This window comes from Solea senegalensis, linkage group LG1 (assembly GCF_019176455.1).
Source record: "Solea senegalensis isolate Sse05_10M linkage group LG1, IFAPA_SoseM_1, whole genome shotgun sequence".
Lineage (NCBI taxonomy): Eukaryota > Metazoa > Chordata > Actinopteri > Pleuronectiformes > Soleidae > Solea > Solea senegalensis.
The window spans coordinates 25,776,291-25,788,914 of NC_058021.1; the positions used below are offsets into that span (position 1 = coordinate 25,776,291).

Genomic DNA, 12,624 nt, shown 5'->3' on the forward strand with positions numbered 1-12,624 from the left:
ATTGTGAATGTGCCCTGACCTTTATTTTATGTATGCTTGTCCCGTGAGGTAAATCTAGTGGCAGATTTCCTTTTGAGAGAGCTTAAACAAACATCATCCATTATAGATGTATTCCCCTGGGTCAGGAGGAAGTAATTAGGTACAGAGTGATGCCAGCGGAAGACAGGTGAATAGCTAATAGGTGGTTTAAAAAGGTAGGGAATGTAAAAGTTCAGTCTTGCCCCGAGAGCGGCTGCACGGTAACATATTACTTCCACGTTGCGTGGTAACGTCCGCGCCGTAATTAATGTAGCTGGTTCTGCTCAGAGCTGGAGGTTGTGGAAACTTGCAGCTTCACTGTAATGACGGAATATCTCAAGAGCTGTGTGTTAACCGTGGCGAACATTTCAACAGCTGGTAATGTTCAGTAAATACCTCTAAATTGTACTCTGGGAGCTTGTTAAACCACAAAGTATTATATTACTCTAAAGCTTACAACATCACATTATACAGACAAAATGATACATAAATGGAATATGATGTGTGATGCTCTTTTATAAGATATGGGACCCACAGACTCAATAAAGGGGCAAACTGATATTTCAGCCCGGATGTGGACTGGAGTACAATTTAATCTGGGCCTGAATAGAATTTCAGTGCAACATGAATAAGCTCAGCTACGAATGGAACAAGGCTTTGGATCTCAAAGACACAGCCACACTGCTCTAAATTAACAGCAATGATAATCATCAAAATCTGTAATGGTTAATGGCTTTCAACAAAATGATATTTTCAGTGCCGAAATGTGATAATATTTATTAACCATGAATTTTTAAATGTTCTGTTTTGCAAAATAGTAAAAGCACATTATTCTTTCTTGATTAAGATGTCAAATTATAGTTATTTGCTCACATTGCTGAACATAAAAACGAGTTGTTGAATGTTATGCTTGACATATCTTACTTCTCAGAGAAGAAGCCCAGTCAGCCAGCTTACATTTGTGAATTCAGTTTATTTGCCAAATAACATTTTTAGATTTATATTTTCTCATTGTTGTGACAGGTGGTCTAATACTTTTTTTTAAACCTCTCCTAGGTGAGATACCAGGGCACCACCAGCTGTCAGAGAGAGCAACTTGCGTCCAAAATTAGCCAGGGACGATATTATTCTCTCCTCTGCCACCGACTACACAACAATGCCATGAAAGAATAAAGGAAGTGTATTAGATGGAGATAATAATGGCACAACTTTGGATGGAATCCTGTTATAGTACATCTAAATGAACCAAAATGACAACCTACTACATCTACAACCATGTCACTGCCAACCCCCCCTCATTTATTTATACATTTTTATTATCTATGCGTCCAATTTTCTTCTCGAGGACTACATTTAAGTTATATGGTCTGCCAAAATCTAAATGATAATTCTTGGTATATTTCACTCTACTGTTTCAACAAAGGCAGCAGCTGCATAAACGTGAATGCACGACCATGAATAAAAATGAGGGCGAACAAAAACAGCCAACAGGCATTAATGATTGTTTGTGAAAAACATTTTTCAGCGGGAATGGACAAATAAATCTATGTTCATTTTCCCAGGTGAAAGCATGTGATCAATTTATACAATTTGCTCAATCAAACGTGGCCATTTTCAAAACTTTTGCTGCCCAGAGCTCAGAGGGAATATCCACGAAACCAAACCATAGCTGCCACATCGGGTTTCCGGCTAAATACATGGTCACAAATCTACGGAACAGCTAATACAGTGAAAACTTGGAACAATAAACTCATCAATTAACAGTCGGCGTCTCTGTGTGAGATTTAAAGAGCTACACAAGGCATATTTGTTGTGTGTATTCTTTATTTATGTCATTGCAGCTTTGCCAGAGGGTTGGCAAACAAAATGCTCGAGTAAATAGTAAAGTGTTATTTCGTGTATAACATGCCATGAGTGAGTTGATTTGTGTGTACCTTTTATGAAGTCTCAGTGCAACAGGTAGATAAGACTTTGGTGCTTTGGTGAATCTTTAAGAATTTCACCGGCTTTTACTCATGCAGATTGAGGGAGTAAAATGTCGCTGCAGGCAACTGAAGTCACACACGGGGGATGAATAATAACAGATTTATTTGCACCTTTGTTGGACCGGAAGTTGGAGCTATCAGTTTGTCCACAACGGCCCTAATCAGCAGAGTGCATTTCAGCATTTGTAATAGCATATGATTAGGTGCAGTGTGTGTGTGTGTGTGTGTGTACGCTCCACAATGGCCCTGGCATGGGCTCCGATGTTTTCATTAGCGTCTGGTTAGTGTCTAGGAACTTGCAGTGTGGGCAGCTCTGGACTGACGCTACATTGATCACAGCACCGTACAAACAATGAGAGGGGAGTTTTTTGAGGGAGATGCCAAGCACAGACGCAGTGAACTGGAACAGTGTGTGTGTGTGTGTGTGTGTACTTCATGTGATACACCCAAAAATAACACTGATGCTACAACAGGAAGCTGGTGTTGACATTTCCCAGTGGGCCTATACGGTGCATTATCACAGTGAAATGGGTCACTATGTTCAAATTCTGTTGTGTTCATCCGTTTATAATCCGTACAGTGAGTGCGCTGTATCATAAAGCCGGAGCAGAGACTGTGTGTCGCTGGCATTTTGCTGATAGTTTTCTGCACCACACCAGTGTGATTAAACAATCTACTGATAAGCAGGACAATCACGCGGTTCACACGGGGGAGCGTGTAAGGGTTAAAGCAGAGCTGTCTGTCTGACTGTGTGTGTCTGTGTGTGTGCGCGGATTATCAACTGCCCCGTCTGTCTTCTTCTGACACATTTCATGCTTTTTATGATGGTGGTGAGATACGTGTGCGTTCCGTCAGGGCATATGGAGGTAAAGAGTTATTAAACTTGTGTCTGTAGACCGAGCTTTGATGTCTCCCCAGAACTACAGATCTATTGGTTTTCATTATTATTCTTGTACGCTCGTCTGGAGCAAAGACGGAATCATGAGGGGCTACAGCAACTGAAATCTTGAGCATTTTATCTAAAAGATTCAGTGAAATACTACTAATAATTCTACTATAGCTACTACTACTACTACTATTAATGCAGACACACATACACAATTATAGGAACCTACCAGTCGCCAAGTATATGATGTGAAACAGCAAGTCTTTCCCCTGCACCACGTCCACTGCCACATGGGTGAAGCGCACATTGTCCTCCATGAAATAGGGCACAGGGACCACGGGTTGGATCACCTCATGCATCAGTAAAAACTTCTGGGCGTCCTGCAGGTTTCTTTCCGTCAGGTTCACGTAGGTGCCAGAGTCGATGGTGCCGCACTGGGGCGTGAAAAGAGAGCAAGAGAAAAACAGTTTGACTGACTACATTAATAAAAGCTCTTCCCGAGGACAAGCTACATTAATAAGCTACAATTTTGCGGCTACAAGAAAGACCACAGGAAGGAAAAGTGAGAGATCGAATGATTAAACGAACAGGGCTCTGAAGTCAATTGCTTCCTCATTACATTGGTTTGGAAGCCTCACAACCTTAAGCCTCAGTCAATACACTGTGGCTGATGAAGGCGAAAGTGAATGAGCCAATAGTTATCTCTTTTATTCGATTCTTCCTCATATGCATGTGTATATATTCTGCTGTTGAGTTTATTGGCAAGCCAAAAACACTGTGTTATTATTGTTCGTTCTCTTTACAAAAAAAAAAAAACATAAAGGTGACCGGGTGGTTCATATTTAGTAATTATTCGTGCTCAGAAAATTCTCTTAATAAACATAGCATTCAGGCATGAAGGTCCACAAAGGACTCATTTATACTTTTATTTTTGGCTTCAAGTATTAAAAATGATTTGAATGCAGTTGCAAACACAGACACGTCGCACATAAACAGAGAAATAGAATCCATTGTCACACATTTAATTTGGTTTTGTCAGTTACTGGGGACTCTATGTTCCCGTTTTATATCCCAGTAGAGATTTGCTATCGCAGCAGAGTCAGAACCGCGGCACTTGGTTATAAGGTGAAATATGTGGTATGTGATTTAGTTCCCTAGTGCATTTTTAAAGGGAATACAGTCAAGTGAACCATTTCATAAAGTTCATATGTGTTTTCAACAGCTAAATAAGGTAGTCTGTGCAAATCATTTGTAATTTAAAAGACATTGTTTTGAATTTAGCGCAATATAACGTGATCTTTGACATTTTGAAATATTGCCTTTCTAGCTGAATGAGGGTGCAGCGGCATTGTATAGTCAATTAAACAAGACAATCATATCATGAGCTGCTGTAGCACAAATAATATGTTCATGTTTAATACCAGACTTCCACACGACAGTGACTTTATTTATTCTGTGTGGTGGAAAAATAAAGTCTGGACAAGGTGAAGTTAACAGCTTGCACATCTAAGGCAGAGCTGGATGAGTAAATATCACCATGTATGTCCTTTTCAGTGAAAGAAGCCCCAGCCTGTGGTCATGACTGTGGACTGAGATCCCATCCACATAATAGATGAGTACACAGTGTGTGTACTTTAACACAAAGGACGGGGGAAAACAATAACAACGCGTGCCGGACAATTACAAAAACCCAAATTACTACCGTTTTTGTTTTGAACTTAAAACTCACAGAGACGGCGTGAATTTGCTCCAGGCTAATCTCACACACAGCACAAAACTGGGCCTTGAGTGGTGATTAGTTTCTGCTGACCAGCTACAGAAACACCATCAGTGAGATTTTGATCCAGATCAATCTGTGGTCTTGCTGAGTTGACAGATGAGGAACATGGAGGGCTTCCCTGGAATGGACAACGGATCAGTGCCCTCACCACCACATCAGGGGATGGGAAATTAAAGCCCTGAAGGACAGTGAAATGTGACGCCTGTGTGTGTGTGTGCTTGGTTGTCGTGAATATACATCATGCTAAAGGCAAATATGTGTTGCTGGCTACATAATGACATGTGTCTGAAGTTTCCTTTTGTGTTTCGTCCTTGCATTGCATGCATGAGTATTATATCCTCAAGTGTCGGCCGCCCGATCGTATTTCTTTTTTCACAGTGAGACAAAGTTAGGCACTGGTCATTGAGGCTCTATGACACCCGTGAATGTGCAGCGAGATGGATGTTGTGATTTTCATGGTACAGCCAAGGTGAGGGACATCATTTGGCTGAGGGCCCATCCAACACCCAGCTGTCCTGCTCATCATCAGCGCACCGTGCTCTGCCAGGATGATGACTGCCACGGAGAGAAATGGTCGTTGTACAACATGCTTTTACAAAATGGTCTTTTGTTCAAAATGCATCCAGTTATTTGAGATTTTTTTAGCATCGCAAATCTGATTAGAATATTTTCTCAGCACTGGCAGCAAATATAATCAAGTCATTCATAACGCTGACGGAAAACAAATAAACGGACATCTTTTTTTTCTGCTCCTCTTGCCACGTATGAGATATAACACGACTTCCCATCAGCGTTTGACTCAAGAGTCAAACAAACATATTTCCCGTCACATGGAGCTCTGCAGCGAATGTGTTTTTACAGTAAATAATTACGAGGCGACAGAAAACCTATGAAACACAGAGGCGGCATTAGCTCCTAATGCACAGTGAACATGACTCATTGCCTGAATAAACCCAGTTGGATCAATCCGTGTGGTTCAAATAAATGGGGGATTTTCTCAGCAGACAGACGGGGAATTAAGCTCTCAATCAATGACCAGCGTGCGTGTTGTGATGAGTTCACAGTCATAATTATCCCTCTTTGGCAGCAGTCTATGAACCACTGTATATCTGTGTTCAATGATACCTTTGAGTGGTCAGCGGCTTTTATTGGTGATGGTCTCCTGCAGGTATATATTTGTGCATGTACATGTGTACAGGTGTGCGCACACAAAGGGATGAAAAAACAAAAAAAACAACAAAAAAAAAACAACGGCCATAAATCCACAGCTCGTAAATCTAATCCCCCCCCCCCAACATTGACAAATGCTTGATTAAGATGTCACCGGAACCGAGATAAAGTGTGCATCAGTCTAACGGTGAGGAGCGGCTATTGTACCATGGCTTAAATGAGGAGATGGGGATAGGGGTGGAGAACTGATCCTGGTTCATCCCCGAGGAACACAGCCTGATGAAAGCCTATGGTATATAGATGTCCCTCTATTATATTGCATCAGTGTGTGGAACAGGATAAATCTGTGACCAGATGGTGAAAATTGGTTATCTTTTGAGCTAGTGAGACGCTTCATATGTTTTAGATTTGTGAAACGTGCGCACATGTTTTTTTTTTAGTACTGTCACAGCTAACATTTCTTCTGCATGAGCATGTCATTATAGATAAAGTGTGTTTACGCGCGTGTGTAGAACTTCTCGATAGCAGGCATCACGAGCGCTCGCGCATCTGTCGCTATGACGGAAACGTGATTGAAGGGGCCGTGATGGGAAACACGTGTGGAGGGGAGACGTGTGTCACCCAGTGGCAGGCGGGCGTCGGAGGGAATCCAATCCCTCATGGAGGGCTGCGTGGATTAGCTCCCTCAATATCTTGCTAAGCCTTTTACAACTGCGAGCCACTTCTGCTGCTAATAAAGCATTCCCTCTGCGTCATCAGTATTGCACTGTGCCTGAAATCGGGATGAGGAGCCCCACTGTGGCTTGAATTCCCCCTCAGGTTTTAGGACAGAGGATAAACATAAAGTGGCACTTGGGCCAAACAATGCCAGCGTATTGGGGAAAGAGTTCAAAGAACAAGTTTAAAAAGGAACAACTGTAAAAGTTCCCGAGTTTTAGAATGAGCAGAGAGCGTCAAAGACAGAGGAAACTAGTGAGAGTGACACTGAGGCAGGTTTCATACCATATGTAAACATTTCCTTAGGCATGCACCCAGCTATGTATATTGCTTGGCTGATTGGGCAGCATGCTGGACATTAATTACCTTAAAAGTGATTGTGAATCCAAAATCACACGGTGTTCTTAAACTGCCTTACTGAACATCTTTTTTTTTTGTTATGCAACTTGCATCATGAGAAAAAGAAATGTCAGTCCGTTTGCTGGTTGGCCAGTTGGTCCACCACTTTGGTGTAGGCTAAAATAACTATCGCAATTAAATTCCACAAATCCTTGTGACTTTTGTAATCTTGTCAGGTTTCTTTAGTGCCAACATTTTTTAAAGTACCACTCAAAGTGAAATGAATCACCCAAAATTTTACTTGAGCATAATTGAATTAAAGTTAATAATTAAATGCGAGCCAAACACACTGAACTAGTCTGAAAAAGAGAACATGCTCACACATATTTCATTTTGTGCATGCTAGCAGACTGTTTGCGTCGTTTCATCTTACTTGAAAGTCGGGGTTCGGGTTGGGGTAGGGCAGCCACGCGGACCGTGAGTTCTCCTGGTACTTGAAGGGCCCGTGGAAAACCAGTGAGATGGCACTGAGGTTGAAGGCACACACTGCAGATGCAGCAATGCTGTTTCTGAATGTCAGGAGGAGGGAGAAAGCGTGGGGAGACATTTAGAAAAGGACACCACAGCACCAGCAAGGAAACTTTACTCAGCTGTTGTTGGTATTTGTAAAGCTGACCTCTCTGTGTTCACTGGATTCAGCCGATAATACAAATCAAAACCCTGAACAGACAGATGCAGACACTGCTGGAAGTGATTGTCATTATTGGACTCTACATCAGGCAAGAGGACACAATTAAACTGCTCAGCTTGTCTGATTAACTGCACAGATCTCAGGCCTGAAATACAGCTTTGACTTTTTAAGCTGTCACTTTCAACAAGTACCATCTCTTCCCTCTGAAGAGAAGGAAAGAATGAGAGTATTAACTCTCCGCTCAAAATGTGAGACTTCGGCGCGATGAATTATAATCCAATGTGGCTGTTCATTAAACTGTGTGCCTGCAGGGGAAAATGTTTCCAGTACCCTTCAAAAGACTTCGTTTTCAGCAATGTGAAGGCATTGACCATAAAGAATAGATTACTCAGCATTTAACAAGTGCATCTGTGCGTGTGTGTGTGTGTGTGTGTGTGTGTGTGTGTGTGTGCGTGCGTTCATTAGATTTAAATGTCAGGTATAACAATGTGCAATCATGGGTGTAGATAGTATGGATGTATATAAGGGAAATATTTGCCCTGTAAACAATGCTGTCATCTCATTCAGTATATATGCTTACATTATATAATGCCAACATTTTATATGAAGATAATAACATGTGCCAACATAAAGTGAGTGATTGAGTGAAAATATACATTTGTATGACTTTACCCTTTTAAATCCATCACCTAAATTACCTAAATAACTTAAGGTGATTAGTTGCAAAGTTGACATTTACTACAAAAGTAGTGCATGCACATTATAACACAAAACATAGATTTAGTGAAAGGTAAAAAACAAACAAATAAATTAAAAATAAACAATTTTCAGGTGGATTTGTTGAACATAGATGCTAAAGTGCTTGTCTAAACAGCTTCATCAGTCAAACATTATATGAGACTTAAAAAAGGTTAAGTACAATTATAATGAAATAATGCCGATACTTTTTCTTTATATTCTACAAGTAAATATGCTCGGTTTTTTTCTTTTGATTATTTCAACTAAAACCCTAAATGTGCAGTTTTATAAACTTGGCAACACTTTAAAACTTTACAAACAACCCATGTGGATAACTTGATAAAACATTAGCTGATGGCAAACACGGGATGTAAACACTGATGGAATCAAGTCATGCATTTTGCAAATAAACATACATTTTGAGATTTTGTCTCATTTTACTCACACGTTGGTGGTGAAAATGCCGTAGAGCAGCTCCAGCTCCGGCAGGTAAAAGGTTCCCTGCAGCTCGTTGTAGTTAAAGGGGATTTCTCCAGGTCGGGAACAGTTCAACCTTGCCTTCATGAAAGTGGTCCACGTGTCCTCGAGGAGGAAGCGACCGCCGATGTCATTTTTACAGACACGCCCGGCGCGGGAAAACACGGTGCGGCCACAGTCGTGCTCCACTGCATTCTCTCGGAAGAAGAAGTAGGTGAAGTTGCCGATATCATAGGAGGACACGAAGTTCGGTTCTGTCGGAGCGGAGGGAATAAGAGGAGCAAAATGAGTGGGAGGAAAGAATATAGAGAGGTAAAAAACTGCAGTCAAGAGAAAGATGGAGTGTGGGGAGAGGAAGATGAAAAACCAAACAAAAATATCTGGCTGTGGGAGTAAGAGGGAGTGGGAGGGAGTGACATGCTATGACTGATTGACTCAGTGTGTGTGAGCGTGCAGCCCACACAACAGCAGGTGAGCAGGATTAATAACTACAGCTCTTGTTATTAATGGCGTTGCACTGTAATAAGAAAACTAATTTTTCACTCCCCAGTCCTAAAGGTTAGGATGAAAAATGGCCAAAACTGGTGCAGCGTAATAAGTCTCACCCTATCTGAAACACGCAACCTCCGTGACACTGTCACGACAATAGACGTTCATCTTTATGTATGACATGATTGGATTTAAATTGCACACTTTATTCTCGCTGGCAGTGATTTAATTCACCTTTAAATGAAAGTGTCCCCGCCCCCTCCTTATTTAAACCCTCTTCTCCTCTGTACCTTTGGAGGGCGGGGGGGACAGTGGGGAAAAAAAAAAAAATCAATTTGCCATAAAATTAGCGATTAAACCTTTTTCTCTGAGGGTTGCTGCAGAGCAATGTATGTGGCGGGGTTTTAATTTATTTTTTTCATTTCATCCTAAATGTGAATCAGATAAAAGTCACTTGCTGACAAGATAGTGATTCCCCTGCTCGGCTGCGGGCTCAACACCTTAAGCTGTCTGAAGTTGCTCAACCTGCACTGAGGAGGTCGGTGCCTTGAGAAGGTCTGAGCTTTCACGGACAAAGACATTGATTTGGGATAAATATGATGCCTTTCAAAGGAAAGGTGAGATGAATATAAAGATTTTCTAGTTGCCAAGTAACTTTAGAAATAATAATAGCATTTGTATCTGTCCAATTTTCTTCCTTATCATGTTTATCCTCTTTATCTAACGTAATTTCACACATGATTGGAGATTGATTGTGATTTTTCAGAGGGATTTAGAATATGATTATTCACAATGTAAATTGCTTCGTATATGAATTGTATTTTTTTATTTTAAGAATAATAAAATACATGTATATAGTGAATAAAAATAGTAAAATAAGAGGACCTTGGGGAAAAGCAAGCTCTTACACTGAGGTAATTATGTCATTCATTTACGGAAGGGTTTGTAATAAATCAGAGCCTTGGTGAAGTGCTAATTGCATTGTTTCACATTGTGATTTTGATTTGAAAATGATTAGTTGTACAAAACTGTAATCGCTCTCGTCCTACCATTGAGCCACTTGGAGTTGTACTGTGCAGTGCGCAGCGGTGGGAGGCCGCCCAGGCTGCGGTAAATGGCGGGGTCTCGCCCGGAGAAGTCCATGGCGGTGGCGGCATAAAGCTCCCCACTGGAGGTGATGAGGGCGGTGGAGTTGTGGAGGGGGTTGTAGGGACACCGAGCCATGCCGCTGATTTGATCGTGGATCTCTGTCAGATTTGTCAACTGTCACATAGAGAGCGGAAAGGATAAAAGGAACACACATTGCAGGTTTAAAGAACATTTCTTGGATTCATGGAACATTGGTAGTAAAATAGAAAAACGTTTTGATAGCTTGTAAGAGTTTTTGAAAGTAAAAACAAATCATGGAGAACGGAATAAGATGCCTTTTTTTTCCTTCTTATGTCTAAATAATGGGCAGCAATAAAAATTCAAATCAGAGGTACGGTAACATTTTGTTTGTTCCTGCAAATATGCAAATGGTGCAGACTCAAACTAATACTTCATCTCATTTTATTTTGTTTTACATCCACTGTGAAACCCCCACACACACACACACACACATAAGAGCAAAGCCTTCAGGAGTGGAGAAGTGGAAAACATAATCAGCAAACACATTAACAATCATTAGCAATGTGAAGCACACAAACAGAGCAGATGCCTCAAGTCTAATGTCAAGTAAACCACCTGTTAAGAAAACAGTAAAATTAAAATAGGCAACCTGAATCAAATTTGACTTAAATGCCAACGTCCTCTGGTTTGATTACTGATGTCTGCACAGGACAACTAGCTGTAAATAATAATAACAATACACTGTATTTAAAGGTGCCTTTCATCAGGTGACTTAAGGTCACCTTACAAAAAGACAAGATAAAAACCAAAGAAGAATAAAAAAGAGAGAAATCATATTAAAAAAGCAGTAAAGTACAACAGTGAGGAGGTCATTTAAAGAATTAAAGTGAATATGTCTGTCTGAAAAGGTGAGTTTTGAAGGGGAAATAATTGGAAAATGTTTTTTGTCCTATAGCAGGAGGCATCATTTGTATTCTGCTTTTCAAATTGAAGTTAAATCCAACTCCCTGCTTTTTTTTTGTTTTTGTTTTTTTAAAAAAAGACTTTGCATGACACTGGCTTTGTCCTGACGCACAGCACTGGTTCCTACTTAAAATAAAATGCAGGCTTTAGCTCAGTGACTCAGCCTTGAATACCAAAAAGGACTAAAGCATTTTTTTTTAAAAACTCCAAGATGTAATTACAGTTTGTGGTGCGAAAGCAAACACAGTCTGTGAGGATTAGCTCACAAGGTTTGTGCTTCTTTCCAAGGTCATCCAAATGTGGGCAAATGCATACACTTTTGACCTGATTAGAGAAGCCTTTAAGGGAGAGCAAAAGCTTCACCTTGAGAAATTTGAGTTTCAATTTCCACTGAATAATCTGTGCACAGCTCTTCCACACAGGACGGACTCCATTAAGGGCTTGTGTTGCAGCGAAGCAGGCGACTGCTTTAGGCAATTTCCTGTTGCCGGTCAATTAAAATGAAGGGGTTCTGTTCATTCCTGCCACCTCTGCTTTATCCACACCACAACAAAACAGAGCAGCTCTGTCTGAGCGCTGCTCGTCTGAGATGAAAGCCCGGCATTGACGGGGACTTGCTCTGTGGGCCGGAATATCCATTTTGAGGTCAACTGGGTCATTTAGAAAAACAAGGAGTGATAAATAGATGGCAGTGCATCCGTTTTGCATTTTGAGGAAGTGGAGTGAAAGTGGTCTCTATTGTGAGTCCAGCAGCTGCGCAAGTGAGATGCTAAAGAGACAGAACACCACTGATAGAGATTTTGTGGAAAGGCAACAGCTCACAGTTTAGACAGACTGCTGAGAGGGCTAGCGGACTGCTATGTATGATGTTGCTGAGATACTATGATGGCAATTGAGAGGATTTACAGATACAAGCAGTATGAGTAATCTGAGATCTTTTAATGAAAAAGATTTTCCCTGATAATCCACTGCGCAAAGCTATAATGATACATCCTGGCAGCAATCTGTCAAGTGGGTGCGGAACGTCAAGTTCGTTATCGCGAGCCTCTCGGCAAAAGTTTCATTGACATTAAACGGCTGAATTATTTCTTGAGGATAAACGTCTATGCAAGTAGACCGCTGACAATAGGTCTCCATCCAAATGGAATGCTCCGAGTGAATTCTCAGAGAACTGGCAAAAGAAAATACAAATGAAAACTTGTTTTGTTTCCTCTACTACTCTGCAAATATAAGGCGTTTGGAATAAATACTAGTTGCTGCT

At 40.9% G+C, this 12,624-nt stretch overlaps 1 protein-coding gene across 4 annotated transcripts in view; it reads right to left on the reverse strand.

Moving 5' to 3' along the window:
- Positions 1 to 12,624, reverse strand: part of sema5a (sema domain, seven thrombospondin repeats (type 1 and type 1-like), transmembrane domain (TM) and short cytoplasmic domain, (semaphorin) 5A) — a 118,036-nt gene that overhangs the window by 45,819 nt on the left and 59,593 nt on the right. For all 4 annotated transcript variants that reach the window (XM_044031845.1, XM_044031820.1, XM_044031828.1 and 1 more), the window contains exons 7-10: positions 10,340 to 10,553; positions 8,770 to 9,055; positions 7,329 to 7,464; positions 3,119 to 3,323 (exon numbers count right to left, since the gene is read on the reverse strand). In XM_044031845.1, the coding sequence (XP_043887780.1) occupies positions 3,119 to 3,323; positions 7,329 to 7,464; positions 8,770 to 9,055; positions 10,340 to 10,553 (841 nt within the window). The remainder of the gene's footprint in view (positions 1 to 3,118; positions 3,324 to 7,328; positions 7,465 to 8,769; positions 9,056 to 10,339; positions 10,554 to 12,624) is intronic.